Here is an 18867-nt window from a genome sequence, read left to right as displayed (position 1 = left end):
CGTTAATCCTCCTTACTGTAAGCTCATCAAGGTTTAAACGAAGAAATAATGAAATATCACACTGACGTAGCGAATTATTCAAAATACGAGCTGCCTCTCTGAATGAATTCTCGAAATTGGAACCGCATTAAAGACAGTGACAGCGCTTCTTTGTTTTTTATTCAGACGAGGTTTTCAAAGAATACCCAGAGAGCGCTGGCGCGCACTCGACGAATGTAAAATGCGATTTTTGAAAATTAGTAAAGCGCCTGGCGAATATTAATTAGAAATCTTACTAACAAAGTGCAAAGCATAGAAATGAAAATAATGGAACAGCAAGGGAAATAGAGAAGCAAATGAGAATCAAAAGACGGGAGAGAGGAGAGATAGCACAATGCAGGCTACGATGAAAAGACCTCCGAGCGAATTGAGTTGCGCGATGGTAGAATTTAAACATTCAAATTAACCCATTTAGCAAGTCAAAGGGCTTAATGCGTAAGCCAGAGCGAGAGAGCGAGCGAGAGAGAGAGAAAGGGAGCTCGCAGGATCAGACACCCGGGTGCCGCGACTAAGATCGTAATATTCAATCGATAATGTAGCGTCTTATCTTGGTGCACTGCTACTGCAGCTTTAGCTCTGCGCGCGCGCGTGTGTGTGTGTGTGTGTGTCTTTTCACAGGGGGTTTGCTTGCGATAGCTTGGGCGATACTCTATTGATCGTAATTGCATCGATTGTGCTATTCTCTTCCTAGAAACTTGTTTCGATTCTTCTTTTTCCACTTTCGACTGGCTGCGAATACACCTATGTTCAAACGCGAGCTACATTTGATTGAGCTCGCTTTACATGCAATCGCGAAAATCTATCCAATTTCTTTTAGCCAATTATAAATTCAGGGCGTTTACGTTAAATGCAACTATCCGAGTTGGGCGTAGAAAATTACCCGCCTATAGAGCTGATACTAGCGCACACATTTCCCGCGAGTGAGCCGCGCGTGAATGACGTAACATTTTTTATTTAAGGCCGCTCGTATTGTGCGAAACAAGTTATGAACATTTCAAAGTTTCCTTCCCTTTTTTTTTATTGCCACAGCGAGAGAGCGTATAACGAGCGACAGAAAAGTTTGCTTTTTCAATCTCATAAAGGCGAAAAAGGCTTCGCGCGGTGCGGCTTTCGCTTAATTGCCTATGAAAACGACAAAAAGACAACAACAACAAAGGGATAAATGGCATTGCAAGCATTTGTATGCTTTAACATTTTTCGCAGCGAGCAACGTTTTGCAATTTACACTCTTGGATTGTAAAAATGTTTGTTTAGCTTTCATCGTAGGTATCTCGCCGTCCATTACCTGCTCAGTAATTTAATCAAGCGGATTAATTCCAACTATTTAACAAGTTTTATATAGGTATTTTTATAGCTCTTGCGTTTTCTCATCAAAAGAATCTCAGCAAAGCAGTAAACTTTGTTTTTATTTTGAGCGACCATTCTAATTTTCTATAATGCATTGGGATAGAAATGTGCCGACCCCGCAAAGCATTTCAAGTTTGCACATTCTCGGAGGATATTTTTAATGGCTTCTCTTTCTACTTTTTTTTCATGTAGATGCGTAAATCCTTCCAAGTACATTCACCCTCTATTTCTTACAAATAAGTGAAACAAATTTTGGCCGTTAGTTTATTGAGCTGGTTAACAAGTATTATCTTTCGAATGTTCTTAGTAATATTTGCGAAGTAAAATGTTGCACACGAATTGAATCATGTTCTAGTTCTATCGTGGTCAGAAAAATTTGTCATTTTAGTCAAAAGGCAATAATGGCAATATCGAGATTTGATAACCTTCGACAAGAGCTTTAATTATCTCATATAAATACAATCGAATGAGGTGTTGTTTGTAGTTTTATTTTTCCAACAAGCGAATGTCAAAAGAAGAATAAGGGTCAGTGTATAGGCGTTAGATGTATCCTTCGTAGCGTGATTCAAGTATATTTGTAATTTTGCTAATTACAAAGCAACAGCACCAGTGGAGAGTCGAGTCAGGGCGAGTTTTACGTTAATTCTGAAGTCTGAAAAAGGGAGGTTTATTCTTTAATTAAACTAATCCTATTCTTCGCCAGAGTCTCTCTCTCTCTCTCTCTCTCTCTCTCTCTATTTCTCGCTGAAACGTAATAAAAATCCCTTGACCTCTAGTAGCAGCGCGCATCTCACGCAGAGAGAAAGGCAAGTGCTTCAAGCTTTGATTTACGAATGAGAGACTCTTTTTCTTTCGGAGAGAGCGAGACAGAGAGAGAGAGAGAGAGAGAGAGAGAGAGAGAACGCGCATCTTCGTGTCTTCCCCCTTCGGAGCTTGAGCAACTGAATTTTCCTCGTTCGTCTGGATTATTGAGAAAATTGTCAAGTAACTGCGCTCCCGTGCTGCTGCTGCTGCTGCTGCTAGAGAGTAGCTCGTGCGCGCCACGGAAAAATAAAGGAAAAAACAAAGAAGACGACGAAAGTAACGAAGAAGAAAAAAAAGTGGAAAAGAACGCTCGAGGAAGGAAGGAAGAGAAAGCTCGCTCTGGCGAACGGACTAGAATCACGCAAGTCATTCCAGCCAATTCCAATACGCGCGTGAGTTAAACTTTCATACTCGACGAGAGAGGGAGTGGGGTATATTCTTATTATGCGCCACCGCGGACGTGTAATCGGACGCACGCGATTGCAGACGATCGTCCTTACGACTTTTTTTATTCTTCAGATCGCGTTCATTTGATTGCTGCTCCTAACACAGCTCCCCCCCACCTGATGACTATATTTAGTAAATGTTACTTTTGTTGTGCAGGATGAATTTTAACGCCCAATATTAAAGACAAATATATAATGCTAGCTGGTCTTCAAAAATAAATTCTGTGTAATTAGATTTGGTAAGAGTTTACGTTTAATAAGCTTGCAGTTGGCAATAAGGAAAACTTGCAAGTCAAACGATGTATCGATTGACTGACGCTTTCGATCTATTCATAACTAATTGCATGTCTAGCCAATCCCGTATCAAATTTCTTGATTGCCTTCGCATTCACGGAGATGAATGGTATCTTCTCACGCAAAAAAAGAGATACAGCTAAAATAAAAAAAAACATGTTTTTTTAATTTTTCCTTACACACTTTTACGTTCACGAATTTTACGTACATGCTTATGATGCACGAACATTAAATTAAACTTCAACAAGTAATCTTCGTATACGTTTGAGCTTCGTGGATCATTACTTTTATAAACAAAGAAATTATATTCTATATGGGTCATATTTGATTCTACCCGATAATATTTTTACTCAGTGAAGCAATAACCGACCATTGATCTCTAAAGTGAGAGATATCGCAGAAAATTTTAGCACAGCCATAAAATACAAATGCTCGGAATAATTTCAAGGTTATAGTTTTATTGGATTCGTGGAATCGACAGCATTCATAAAAACTTGAATATTATTAATTTAATAAAAAAACCGATACTGTCAGCAATGCTCATTCGATTAAAAAGTTTTCGACAAAGCAAGACATAATTTTCAGGAATCTGTGTTGTAATAAGTACCAATTCGATTAAATCTCACGTAAAATCGGCAATCTTCTAGAATAAATCTATGATTCTTTGAGGAGTTCCGAGACCGAGTCAAAGATTCAGCAGCCTGCGTTGAATAGAACCGGATACATACAATTTGCAAAATTTCGTTCACCAAAATATTGCCGCAAGCACAATGGCCTTTTCCCTTTGATATCGGTTTTCTAAGTCGAAATATCAGTCAATCATTCTCTCAAGAAAGCTGAGTAATGTAAGCGGCAAATAAAAAGCAGAGAAAAGAGCATCATTCAGGCAGTCGTCGACGGAGGGTAGTAGCTGTTGGTGGGTTGCGCGCGTCGAGTTTGTACGGTGGGGGTCGGTGGATATAGAAGCGGCAAGCCGAGAGCTACTGAACTCCAGTCTCGTCGCGACACGCGCGCGCGTAACATCGGAAGCTTTGTCTGTGCCAGTGGCTCCTATATACTTTGGTCACATAACATCCACCATATGAGTGAGCATTGAGATAAAAGACAACCACATTGCCATTACCAAGATGTTGCTGCCATCGTGTCGATGGAGGACTTGGTTCCTTGGCATCTATCTGTGCTGGACTTTTGCTGTAGTGGAGTCGCAGCTACCTGGTGAGTGTTTCCACTTTTTTTATTACTCTACAGACGGAAAAGTAATTAGTTCGCTGGGGGGGGGGGGGGGGGGGGGAAGAAAATTTTTCTTTCGCTCTATCTTTCTCGATTGCTCGAGCGTCGATTTTAATTGCAACTCGAGGAGCCTAGCCGGTAATTAGGTCGTCTCCTTGCGCTGACAGTTGGTTGCAGTTCTTTTTCACGCGCGCAGTCGCCTGTTCCCCGATTAATTATAAATAGTCGTTGTCGGACGCTCTAATCGCCCATATACTCAAATTCAGTTGAATACTTTTCGCCGCTGTCAGTCTCAGGCTCGTTCACTCTCTCGCTGCAAATTAATTTCTCAGCCGAGTAATTGCGCACGTCATAGCGCCACGTGCCGCTGGCGAGGGTGGATCACTCAAAACTCCTACTGTTTACTCCAGGGTTTTTTTTAAACCAGTCAGTGTGCAACGTTGACTTTGTGTTTGACGTGATTCTTCCTTTTTGGTGTGCATCTCGCATAGCTTGCCATTCATATATGATCTATGCAAAACCAAATTGAATGACTGCTCTGATGTAGCTGCGTATACGTGGTCTAGTCAGAAAAACGGATTAAACGGATCGAGCTGTAAGCTCAATTTGATTGAATTCCAAAAACTAACGAGCGTGCAAGCGCGAACAAAAAGTGCGTGACTCTATACCTACGCTGTGAATGACTTATAGCAAAAAATATTGGCTGGAATACGTGCAATTTTCAGTTGACGATTTTGTTAACGTTTTTTGAGATACATTATTCTTTTAAGAAGAAATAACGAAGAAGGGAGAGCAATTTTAACGGCTGAAGAAATCCAATGAAATATGTGAAAAGCAAATCCTTGCATCAAAATGGACGTATTTACATATATAATATGAGCTCCGAGTATAATGCGCGCTCTGGAACACTAAAATTCTTAAAAGACTGGATTACAGGTCACATTAAATTTTTTTTAATTCAAACCAAATTAATTACAGGACCGTAAATTAATTTACCATGCTGTTCGACATTAACATCTCTACGGTTTATAAATACTTCACTTTTCGAGGGAATAATTTAGTAATGTTTTATTAGTAATGCATATTTGTACATTTCCATGATGTGCTGCATTTATCTATAGACATATGTAAAGTAGGATGTACAGAAATAATTATTGAAAATAGATCGAGCTTTAGCTACAATTTACGATGTACGAAAAATAATACGCATGATTGTATTTCGGCAAAACGTAGTCCATATTTGTGTCCCCAGAAAAAATCATTAAGTTATTTTAAAATTAACTTCTATTATTCTTAAATTAATTTGATTACGACGTCCAAGTTAGCATAAATTCATGTGGAATATAATAAATTCGTAAGCTATTCTTGAATTGAATGTAAATTAAAATTCCTCACATCGTAAACCACTGCGTTTATATGATTACTTTTTATTAATTTTATGAATATAATAAAAATATCGTAAATGAATCATTCGGCTCACATTTACTGAATTTATACGCATGACGAATAATTAAAAATCAGTGAAAGCGCTAAATACTCTGTAGCTAAGGAAATGCTGATTGTCCGGTGTCGATAAGGGTTTAAACCGGTAATGACAGTGATAATTGTCCGCTTGGAAGTGGCGTGCGCTAATCCTTAGGTTGAGCTATAAGGAGGGGGGGGATAAAAGAGAAGGGGATAAGGTTTAAACGGATCGATTGTCAAAATGAGACTTGCAAATGTAGGTGGCAAGGAGAAGAACTGTGTAACATCGCGAGTCGCCTGAGCGTGTCTGTATGTACGATCGCGTGTCTGGTTATATATGGCGAACGTGAGCAAATCGATATCATTACCAGTTGCGAAGATGGATATTTCGAAAATCCCGGGCTTACAGATATATGGTAACTTTTTTGAGTTTTCTTTTTACTCCTCTTTCATTCGGTTGTATATCTTGAGAGCATACTTTATACTGAGAGAATTGCTACAATAAAATTTGCTATAGTTGTAGTAAAATTTACTACAAAACATAGTAACCGTGGATCATACTCGAGTCATAATAAAATTTATTGGACTTTTATTAAATTAATAATTTTTATATGACGATATTGAAAAGTTCATTATAACAAATAATAAAAAATAATATGTTATAATAATTATTAAAATGCGTAATAAGATATGTTAGAATACCTAGTAATAATTACTATGATCTGAATAATTTTTATAGTGAATGTAGCAAAAATTGCTGGATTAATTGAAGTTCCTAGCGCGCGCGTAGTAGCATTAAACTAAACTGCATATTGCTAATTTGATAATTTGCAGGTATTTGATAATTTGTTCATAGGTCATAAAGTAATATATTGATGAATTTCATCAAAGAAGAATTTTCAAATTAATGTCACCAACAATAATCCGAATTAAATAATACATTTAAATTTAGTTTTCCGAAACAATCAATATTGCAATGTACGTACAGTAAAATTTACCGATATAATGTCCTGTATTTTGTTTAAAGTAATAATCACTATGGGTTTTAGTAAATTTTATTATGTCGCGTAATAACACTTCCAAAGTGTAAATTTTACTATGTTAGATAGTAATTTTTACTTCAGTCAGTGTACATTCCACGATTATTATGTTTTGTAGCAATTTTTACTATAGATTATGGAAAATTTTGTACTATCAATTCTCTCAGTGTACTTTCGGCCAAATCCATTTAGTTAAAAAAAGAAGATTATAAATAGATTTTCGTTACTATATATAGTGAATAGGGTCAATCTCGACTGACATCGACAATGTAATTATTTCAAGCGTGTTATTAAGATTTTTATCAATCAACTGTCTTATGTAAGGTAGCGTATACTTGCTGAATCACTCTGCGTTTAAAGACTTTCTTGTTATTGTGTATCAAGAATTTTATAAAAAAAAATAGGATTCATTTTCTTTCTGATGAAAATGAAGTAGCGATAAGAATTTGTATTTTTTGGTAGCTTGAACAGATAGTATTTTACAAAAAGTAGCTACAAGAAATAGCGAATTCTCAAGATATTTTGCGCTTAATAATGAAAAAAGCTTAAATATTATCTTGCGTGTTCAACTGTCTTATTTCATCTCTATTATCAAAATTTTACAGAATATTTATTTTTTAAGATACCACATTTTCTTTGTTAATAGGCACTCGTAGGTTTTCTACAAAACATTTGTTATTGTAAAGTGTACATTTTTTCATGCACATTTGCTCATGTACAGTTACATTAATAATGTGAAATTCCAAATATGTGCAGCGCTAGTAAAAATTAGAATAGCGCATTTGATCTATAAATCTGAAATTACATTACATGGGACATTGAATGATAACAAGAAACGAAAGTCATGCAAAATGACGTATGTAAAAAAAGAAAAAACTAAGGATTCATAAAGAGCGGCGCGTCGTACTTTCTCTTTCTTGAGGGGTGTGTGAGCAAAGTCTTAGCTTACCGAGCAAAGGAATCATAATCAGGCTGCGGTGCCAACTCATGCTGGGCAATAAAAGCCTCGTAAGCACGTATTATAGGAGACGCGTGCCTCCGAGCGTTGCTTAAGATAGGGAAAGGGGAGAGTCGCTAGCTACGACTTTTATTTCTCTTTTATAACGTCTCTTTCTCTTTCACCGTCTTTGTTCTAAAAGTACGCAAACTGGTGTGATGGCTTAGATGTCAATATAACGAGAATAAGGACTGAATTGTTCGGAACGATGAAATTTCTGATGATACAACCCTGTGCAGTCGATCGGCTTGTTTGCACTGTTTTGAAAAAAAAAAAAAAACAATTGGCCAACGATCGATATACAAATGCCTTTTTTCTTAAGCTTTTTAGATTTCGAGCTTTGACGATTATTGTCGGTAAGTCAGAATATCATAAAAAAATTCGTTTCATTACATCGATATATTTAAAATTTAGAATACTGACTCATTTATACCAAGTACGAAAATATACAGTTCATAAGCTGGAAAGACTTGTAAGTTTGAATGCCTTGAGATTTTATCAAGAAAATATTTTCTATATAAATCCAATTACGTGTGACTGCTATCAAGTAGCAATAAGTACAGTTCAAGGGGTTTCATCAAATCATTTTTTTATTGCCTTAACGGGTATAGCGTAATTTAATTATTTTAATAATTTTCAATCCGAAAACTCATTACGTGAAATATTAATATTTTTATAATTAAATTTCATAACGTTCTGGTAAATGAAAGTTAGTTCTTATTTTCGGCTTCTTTTTAAAAACAGCTCTCTGGAAAAAAGATTTTAATTAGAAGTACTTTATCAAATTCTGCTCTGATGGAATACTACTCACTTGAAACTGTTTATGAGTAGATCTCGTACGCAATATAGGAAAACTTTATTTCAAACATTTTTGCCAATTATACTGAATTAAATTAAACTTTTAAATTCAAACTATCAAAAATGCTGCATTTGAACTTTCACTTGGTTTCTTTTATCGAAAAAATGTATAAACTGCGCAAATCAATAGATTGAATTTCGTACGTCAAGCCTTTTGCTTTGCCTCACGAAACAGCAGAAAAAAACAAGCATATAAAAAAATGAAAAAAGTAAAGTGGCAACGTTGAAAAAGAGAGAGTCGAGAGTAGAAGAGAGAGAGAGAGAGAGAGAGAGAGAGAGAGATGTACAGGTTTATCTGTATCCTTGAAGGCGGAGTAGAATGAAAATTTGCAAAAGCGCACGTGTGCGAGTGAGCTTCGCTGCTATCGAATGCAAATCCGTGCGCGCGCTTTCTTGGGCGAGGCGGCAGTGACGGCGGCGGCAGCGACGGTGGGCGGCCAAGCCCGTAAATTCTCATGGAATTCTTTAAACGTCGCCATAACTCAGGTTCCGACGTGGGCGCATCGATTGGAGCGATTGGCCGCTACGCGCCGCGCCTCGGAGAAATGAAAACCAATAAGCGAGGCAATACTTTTGGCTGGCTAGATCGCCGCCGATTACCACTTTCTTTGCTTCTTTTCGTTCTTCTTATTTGTGACCCTATTCAACAAGTTACAACTTATCAATTTTTTATTGCGACTGCTGCGAATGCCATTTCGCGAGATTGTTGATTTGTCTTGGAGCGCAAGCTACCAGGTAGCTAGCTTTTTCGAACAATTGCTGGCTGTTACTGCTCGCTTTGCGCACGACGCTCTTGTTCTTTGATAGAAACTACTTGATGTGGACGGCGGTGGCGGATTTTGCTGAGTGAACGAGCAAAGTGCCGAAAACTAGCGTAATTAAACAGTTTTAATCTACTTTGAGACTGTGCGCGTTGGTCAGTTTGAATACCGTTGGAAAGCACGGATTAGTGAATTGGCTGAAAAAGGAATTTTATTACTTTTTACGGTAAATATCAAACTTATGAAATATTAAAATTTTTTCCTTATATTTACAGAACTCGATTTTCTCTTGATAAGCTGCAAGTAATTTCATTCAAAATTTTCAAATATTTAATGTTACCGTGTAGATTACAAATTCAACCACCATGATCTATAGAGTTAAGTTATATTAACATATTTGATATCCAAGTCTGTTAAAAATTTATAAAATGAGTTCGTCTCAAAGTATAGCTTTCCAACCGAGTTCTTCTGTTACATAGTCGGATATGTTATTCAGTCTACAGTAGCGTTTCTTCTCATTATTCAAATTAAATAATATCTATGATTCCAATACTTTATTTCATGCTTGCATCATGATTCAATTGAATCACGTTAACTTAATTTATAATCAAAAAACCAAATTTAAAATTTTTCATTAGGATTGGAAAATCGCTTGCTCTGAAAATATATATATTTCCGCGATTTCCAAACGTTCCGAACAAGTTTTATTCTTTGGTATAACTTTTGGATATGCGCGCACGGCTGTAGCTGCTACGCTGGCCAACTTCGAAAGAAAATACAGATGTATCAGCGAGAAAAACGACGACACGTCGGTGGTAGGCGGCGGGAGGGAGCGAAAAATGTATAGAGTTTCTTCTGATATCGAGAGGGAGGTGGCGCGGTAGTAGAGTGCATGAGTGATCTCCGCAGATATCCATGCGAATCCGGGAATAATTCATGCAGTCGCGCAGAGCCGAAAAGTGAGACTCTCGCGCTCTCTTGAAGGTATTATATGAGCTGTACGCGACATTTTTGTTACAAGTGCACTGCGGGCACTTTACGACGGATACTCCATTCTGATTATCAGGCTATTCAATTTCCCCTCGATTATTTTTATTCAGTTTGCCTCAAAAGCAGTTTATTGTGTTTCGACGAACATCGTAAACAAACGGAGCTTTTTGTAAAATTTTACTTTCTTCGTATTTATCTGATTAAGCGTTAATTTCGAACATCCCTTTGAGCGATTTCACGTAAATATTCAACTTTATAAAATGAAATACATGTTTATTGAAATTCATATTATAATTATATTTATCATTTATCTGTAAATAGATAATAATTTTTAAAACAATTATCAAGAATCGATTGATGGGTCGTATTCAATGCATCGAACTTTTGTATTTGCTTGGAGCTTCTGTTGATCGATGGATGATATGCTCCAGGAAACCGACTTCAAAGCAATTGTATTACCCTTGAGCCTGCAGAGTTTAATTTAGCTCAATTTCAGGAAGCTACAGTTGCTAATTATTAATTACTCCGAAATAATTACTTTATCAAGGGGAAGCGCGCGCAACGTTTCGCCTAGTGACTTTGATGCCTGAAAGTTTAATATTTTTAATCAATCGAGAAAAACGACTGACGAATTAAACTTTATTATAACTTAATACTTTGTTCGTATCTCACTGATCTTATTTACTTATTTACCTTTTATTATAGTCGTAATTACATTTTATTTCTTCCATAGAAAAAATAACACAATTGTAAATAATACCATTAACAAAGAGAAAAAGCAGTGAATGATGTTTCTTCCACGTCGACCCATAGTTTGCACAAGATAAACATTCGATACCGTAATTGAACGCGCAAAAGAATTTTTTTTCTCGCAAAATCAGTAATTTGAGCTCTCTTTGCGCCAAACAATAGAAGCATTGAAGCTTGCAGTTTGCTTTTTTTAATTTTGTATTCAATTTGAATCAGAAACGATTCATCGCTCGACGTGCAAGCCAGACAAACGATCAACCCCTGATATAAAGACGAAGATCGAGTTTTTTTAGATGTGCGCTAGGTGATTCCTCCAAGAAGAGAGAGAGAGAGAGAGAGAGAGAGAGAAAGGGAGGGGAAAATTCGTTTGCCTCTTGGGATTGAAGTAGCACCGAGCAATTGAAGCTTCAGTCATTCAGCACTCGGACACGCATGATTGGCTGAGCCTTTACGAGCGGGATAAATAACAAACTTTCATCAATTCACTGCACGGCGAAAGCTCTTATCGCTCACCTACCTTTTCCTCTCCCCTCCCCCTTTCTCTCTCTCTCTCCTGCTCTCCGCTTCGGTTGTTGTTACTGTTTTTCCTTCTGCCGCGTTTCTGGCGTGAGCTTACTTAGCTGTTAAATGTACCCCCGACTGCGAAGATGCCGAGAAAGCGGTTTCTTTAATTCGCTGCAACTGCTCGCAGTAAAAGCACAAACATACACACACGCGCGCGCGAGCGCCGACCCTCTTGCATGATTGCAAGCTGGAGATAGCTTTTAGTATCGTTCGAAATTAGCGAGTGAGTCTGTAGTGTGCGAGTGTTCGTTAGCTGAAATTGCATACGAGCATCACCGTGAAATATCGTTTATCGACATGCTACTTCTCTGTTTGATTATATCAGCCAAGCTATATTCATGCATAATCTTGTTTTTTTATTTCAGAAGAATTCTTTTGTTTTCTGCAATTAAAATTTATCGGACATGCTACGGTTATTTAACTATGGAATTTTGTGGTTTAATATTTTATGGATGTTTCATTTATTAAAGCACCAAGTGAATTTGATCTAAAATTAAAAAAAAAAAAAGAAAAATAAAAAAGATCAGCCTTTTCAACTTGGATAATTCCCCATTCGAGTAAAACTGCAGTGTCCAACTTAGGTTTCTCGTAATTACTGTTACGCGGATATAAAGAAGTTAATCGCCGAGCTCATCAAGTTGTAACTACACAATTTTTAAGTAATTACCGAGAGTAGTCTGGTGCAGAGCTTGAATGCGGGAGAATAACGTAAAATATTTTATTTATTATTTGATTACGAAACAACGTAAAAAGAGATCGCAACGGAAAGGCCCCTTCTAAAGAAGCAATTAATAGTAGTTCCCTACGAGAATCTATTATTTCAGAAAGATCCGAAGAACTGCATACATTTTGCTGTTCTCTTTCTGGCATCCATTGTGCTAAATATCAAGCCGCTTACATGTAGACGTGCGTAATTTCAGTTTTTACGTGCAGAGACAGAAGGGAGAGAGAGAGGGTGGAGGGGGAAGGACGAGACAGGTCAATTCGCTAAAATGAGAACTGCCAATTTGCCGAAAGTAGTGTAATTCCGCTCAACCAGTGTTTTCTCTCTTTTTTTCAAGCTTCGCTCTATATACACATACACGGGCAGCAAAAATAGCGACGAATGATTATAATGTAAAGTGTCTGGGTCTAATTTAAAAGCGTTCGTGCGGTGGGGGTGGGGGGGGGGGGTGCCTGTGTCGCCCGAATATCAAGAGACGCACACGATCTACATGTACAGGTATACACGCTTGCTTGCGCGAGCGCGGGGTCACGCGGAATATGTAATTTCCCGGGGCGAATCTCGGCCCCGAAAGAAAATAGCTTTGTTATCTTGTTCTCGTAAGTTTGGTCGCACACAATCTCGTTCTTTCTCTCTCAATTTTTTTGCCATTCTCTATCCCGCGCGCATGCATCGGCTTCAACGAGTATTAGACGCGGCCGAATTGCATCTAACCCCATAATTTCGCTCGCTGCTGCGTTTATCACGTAGAGAATTTTTTTTTTCGGTACCAAGATTTTCGCATTTTCGCGTATAAACATAAGTTAATTGAGATGTATACAATAGGGTTCGCGAGTGTACAAGATTACATCCGCAGTAATAAGATGAGTTACGCTGCTAAACCACCGGACTTTCTCTTCATAAACGGCCTATGTTAATTTATTTTGAATTTATTTATTTCACTTGCATTTTATGCTACAAAGCTTAATTTTAAAGTTCCTGTTATTTTTGTCTTGTTAGCAATAAAGTCTTTTAATTGGATTGTAGAAACACGGAATTTTATAACGACAAAAGCTATTAATACGGACTTTAATAAAGAAGATTATTTAATTTTATTAACGAAGATTATAAAATAAAATTCGTAATCATTTCACAATGCATGCAAAAAACTGCAGAATTCCTTATTTGGATAGGATGTTCTTTTAATAATATAAGCTTTTCCTGATTCTTATATCTACTCGTTCATACGAGCATTTAAATGAAATTTTTTCTTCAAAGATTGAATCAAATAATGAATACAAAGTAATAGAGGAGAGAAGATAAACAAGAATTTAATAAATAAATAGGATAAAGTCAACAGTTTTAAGGTATTCGCCTTGCTCCTTATTTGCTGACTCACTCGCCGCGCATGCAAAGCTTTTTCCGTATACGTTTTCTTTTATGCAAACGTTTACTTTTCTTACTTTGTGTGGAGAAGCTGGATTTGGATACAAAATCACAAATTCTTTATATACTCTTGTAGCCATCTTTCATTATGTAATCAAAAAATTTCAAATAGACCCGTTGCTTTTTCATTTTTATTTATTTGCATTGTATCTAAACTAATCTGGCAATTGAAAGCGATTTATATTATGAGAGGTTTATATTCTAATACATAATGAAAAATGTTGGCAGCAATATACCTCGAGTACTTTTATCAGGAGGGTAGAGAAGAGCCGACGATTAGTCGTCGTTGAATCTTTGATCGAGAGTCTGAAAATAGATTTCCACTCGAAATCGCATTATAAAATCAATTTCGTATGAATTTACAAGTCACTCTATATCCGACGTGAGCGCACAAGCTCGGCGGAAAGAGCCGATATTTGAAATATTTGGTGAAACAGTCTCGGTTTAAATAAAGAATGCAGAGAAATAGAGAGAAAGAGAGAGAGGGGAAGGAAGAGAAGGGGGTAAAATGCGCACAATCTTGTAGCCAGTAGCAACACCTCTCTTTATTATTTCCTTTGTACGACCAAACATTTCGTCGCGGGCGCGCGTATTGCGTATATAAGATACGCGCTATGTAAAAGGGGAAATCGGGCGTTTTGTGCTGTATGTAGTTCGCATGCTTCGAAGATTTTCTATGGTTTATTTGGGAATATTTTCTTGTTTGTCTTTCTTATGACTTATTTTCTTTGAATGTTCTGATTTAGTTTTAAAAACGCCGTTAAAATATGTATAAAAATTTATCGAACAATATTGCATCTAGCAAGACTATATGAACTAACAAATGAAACTCTGGTTTTGATACAGAATGTCGAAATTATGAATTAGGATAAAATTTTAAAAAATGAAATGAGGATTAAACTAAAATTCTCTGTGTTTAAATGTTTTTTGTTTAGTACCAACAAAAAAAAGATAATTAATATAAGAATTCTCTATTTTTGGAGTCGTCGCGTAAAAGAGCAATTGATAATCTTTAACTTCATCGAAATTAAAAAATAAAACTGCAAGTTGACTTTCATTTCCTCAATGAACCTGATTATATTGGAAACTCGACAACCCGTGATAAAATTGTCATTCGCAAAAGAGCTTGAAAAAAAAAATCACTGTAAATTACGAGAACGTTTTCCTTTGAAAACAAAACGCAATAAAAATATTCAATTTTAAATTTATATCCACTTTAATCTTCGCTCTCTCTTTCCTTGAATCCAAACAAATAGAATAAAAATACAGCTGCGAATGCTCAATAAGTGACTCTAAAAAAATAATGCAGTTGAAAATGCGTGAAATGATGCTGTCGACTGGATGAAGCATCGTTAACGCTTTCTCTTTTCTGTGTCTCTTTCTCTCGAGGGGAGAGAGATAACTTCACCCCCTTTACCAAGTAACGCTTCCGTTTGTTCGGAGTATTCAGTCGTAAACGCCTCTCCATCCCTTTACTCTCTCTCTCTCTCTCTCTCTCTCTCTCTTTCTCTCTCTCTCTCTCTCTCTTTCTCTCTCTCTCTCTCTCTTTCTCTCTCTCTCTCTATCTCTCTCTCTCGTTCTCTCTCTCTTTCCTAGTTTAGCGTCTACATTAGGTGCAGTACTTGGGACACGCGATCAATGTGCCCTTTAGAGAAGCACGAACGACAAGGAAAGGAAAATGGAGAGGGAACGGGCGACGAACATTCTATTCTTGCGCATTAATGAGCGGATTATGTATATACGCGTGCATCTGACAAGCTGTCTACTGCACTCCCAATGTCTTATTATATTTTCACTTTTCCAAACTGTGTTTGCAGTTTTATTGAGGCTTATATTGCTCACTTGCACGTTTCAATTAATACATCTTTGTACACTGAATTTTATACTTCGTTAGTTATTATTACATTTAATTAAAAACAGTGTAAATTCTTTCATATCCTTACAATTAATGAGGTGATTAATTATTAAATGCTTTATTATATCTAAAAATGACTGTATTATTTTGTTTCAGAATCTGAAATTCCCGAGTTTGATTGTGACGACAATGGTGTGTTATAAAGTTAAAATTTGTGGTGTGAATAATCTATACTAACATACTGTTCACGTAAATGTGTCCATCGTACTAAATTATACACTTATTTGATTTCCCCGTAGAGTAAATTTTAATGACGGAGTGTAATTAAATATACCTGTAATGGTTAGTATATATATTAGTGAGATATTATGTTTACCACTATAATGAAAATTCGATTATTCTAAGAAATTGATTGTTAAATAACTAATGCTGATTTTCTGTGGTTTATCTATTATTAATCGTTTATCGTCGTAATAATTTGATTTCGAAGTTGATATTTATACAATAAAGGAATGATTCGAATAACGTTCTATGTAATGTTCATCAGGAATAGAAAGGTAAAATGTAGTTACAATCGTTGAAATGCAAATAATTAGAATGTGTAGTATCTGAAATATTTTATATTAAGAAACTTACTGTAAAATAATTTATTGAAAATAACATAAACTTGCCAAGATCTTTTTTTATTTGACCACCAACTGAAAAAAAGAAAGATCGGACGACACTCGCGGATAAATTAGCGCGTCTGAATTATCACCCAAGTTATTATCGTCTCGTGAGGATAGTTCCACGACTTTATATACGTATATGATAAGAGCAGTATGAGTCCTGAGGGCTTAAGGAAAAGAAACAGTTACTGCGAAAAAAGAAGCTAAAAGCCCTAGAAAGATAGGGACGTTTGCTTGGTTTCATAACTCATTACGTTATATTACTTCTTTCATCTATCCTTTCATAAGGAGCTAAAAAAGAAAGAGAAATAACAACCTCATGCAAAACGATTAATTTTCTTTTCACAATTAATCCATCTAGCGTATTCCTGTACAACGGTGTAAATTGAAGTTTTAATCCAAAGCTCGCTGACAGCTTAATTCCAAACAAAGAAAAGGGCGTCGGGTAAAAAATGAAAGAAAATGAAAGAGCAGAACAAGAAAAAAAATAATAAAAATAAACGATCGAGCGCATTCAAACGGAGCGCACGCGGGTAGCAAAGACTTTTCTTGAACTTAATTAAACGAGGGCGCGTGGAGTTGTACGCGGGCGGGCAGTTGCTTTTGCTGAAGTGGCGGCACGCGACTTGAAGAGCGTGTGCGAACCGCGCGCGCGTTCCCGCTGAAAAATAATTTCCCAGGTTAATTGTGAGCTTCATTTACCCCTCTACGTGAGGCTATTTGCAGCTCTGCGAGCGCATCCGTGAATATGAAAATTCCTTTTTTTTCTCCTGCACCCCTGTGAAAAATACGGCGATCGTGAAAAATTTGCCCTCCTCGTTATTGCTATGCTGCTGCTACTGCTGCTACAGCTGCTTATTGCCCTCGTGTTTCGCGAGCAAGAAAATATTATAACCGGCTGTAATTCATTTGCATTGATTAAGAAACTTGATTATTGCGCTTCCTTCCTGCGCTTTTGCCTTTATTAAGTGCTTGTAATGTCAAGATGTTAATTCTTTTACTTTCAGGTTATTGTAATTAAAATGATTAAGCAAAAAAGACACGAGAATTTCTTATGAAACATCTTTAATCAGACCAGCTAGACGTTTTTTCTTTAAGCTGCTAATTGAAAACTCCATTTCATATTCCATTCAAAACAGTTGGTGGAAGTACTCTTTGACATTTCGGTTATTCAACCGAACTTTTTAAAATTCCGTGTCCCTGATTTACTTAATTCGCGCTTTATTCCGGGATCTCTCCTCGCGACGCAATAGCCGGCCATGGTTTTTAAGCATCACAGCCGACGACAGCGCCTTGGGAACACGGTTTCATTCAACCTGGATAAATGAAAGGCAAGCAAATTTGACTTGGTTCCAAGTTAGCTTGCTTGTGGCTACTGCTGGTGGGCGCAGCATTCATATTTGCTAATACGACAATTCATTCCGCTTACTTAGAATTGTGTCGAGATGAGAAATTATACGCGCGGTTCTTGTTTTTTCTGGTCAGCTCGAAGGGAAACAAGTGGTTATGCGGTCGAACAAGAACCAACAATTTTACTCTTGTTTGTTTGTTTTTTAATTCTTATCAGATAAATATTTTACTTAAAGTCATGTTTATTTCTTATGTTTGTATCGCATCGAGTATATTATATTTTGATAACTTTTTCATTAAAAGCTTTAAAAAATTTTTAATAAGAAATCAAGAAAATATAATTTCGTATCGACCACATTTTATTTTGAGTACTCGTTCGGCATCTGCCGTTGAATTAAATAATAACTTTTAATTATTACTTCGTTTCAAATCCATTTATCAATAACGAATTCTTCGATTGAAAGAACCAAGTAAAATATAAGAATCATGATATTGATTTTATCAATTTGCTTTTTATCTGAACTCTCATATAAAATTCATATAAAAAGGTGTCACGCCATAACAATGGCACGCAAATATAGGGGATTCCATAGCGGAACTATTTAAATAAACATAGATACCTCAAATTGAAAGCGCGATGCATCCGTCAATTGTAAAAACATGCACTCGTGATCTAAAAAAAATAAATAAATAAATAAATAAAAACTAAGAAAAAACAAGAGAGAAAGATTAAAATATTCAGCAAGTAAAGGATAAACGCTTAATACCATCGGTGTGAGCTAAATAAAACAAGCGCTGTGGAGAGTGTACAATCCTCTTCAATCTCGTTCGACCAAACATTCAGAGATACGTCCCTGTAGACTTGTTGCTGCTGCGCTTTCGAATCTAGAATGTCTAGACTTGCACCCAGTCGCGTGCAAGCCACTCCGAGTAAAATGCAGCTAGAAGCAACAACGACAGAGACACATAGCTTCTTCTTCCCTAAGGGTTTTCAATTGAGAAAGGGGGGATGAGAAAATGAGATAACTAAACTTTCGTTATCGATCGGTGCGATGCCGATATGGATGCGGAACGCAATCTGCTAGAAATTAGCCTTGGCATTTGGTATCGCTCCATTAGCTGTCTACTCTCGTGAATACGTCTTATTATCAACTATTCAAAAGCATCTTTGCTAACCTGCTCGCCCGCTCGATATTTTATAAAGGGTTCACCGTCGGCTTCTTTCTAATTGCTGCTTTGACTTTCTGGCTTTAATGGATTT

General features: G+C 36.7%; 1 protein-coding gene across 1 annotated transcript in view; it reads left to right on the top strand.

Annotated features, from left to right (window-relative positions):
* Positions 1–3938: 3938 nt before the first annotated feature.
* LOC131675721 (neurotrimin-like) overlaps positions 3939–18867 on the top strand; it is a 117505-nt gene continuing 102576 nt past the window's right edge. The window contains exon 1 of the mRNA XM_058954829.1: positions 3939–4145. Coding sequence (XP_058810812.1) covers positions 4058–4145 — 88 coding nt within the window. The 5' untranslated portion in view covers positions 3939–4057. The remainder of the gene's footprint in view (positions 4146–18867) is intronic.

Source organism: Phymastichus coffea, unplaced genomic scaffold, assembly GCF_024137745.1.
Source record: "Phymastichus coffea isolate CEN01 unplaced genomic scaffold, Cenicafe_Pcof_1.1 PCOF00028, whole genome shotgun sequence".
In the NCBI taxonomy this organism is placed as follows: domain Eukaryota; kingdom Metazoa; phylum Arthropoda; class Insecta; order Hymenoptera; family Eulophidae; genus Phymastichus; species Phymastichus coffea.
This window is presented reverse-complemented; position numbering and strand designations above follow the sequence as displayed.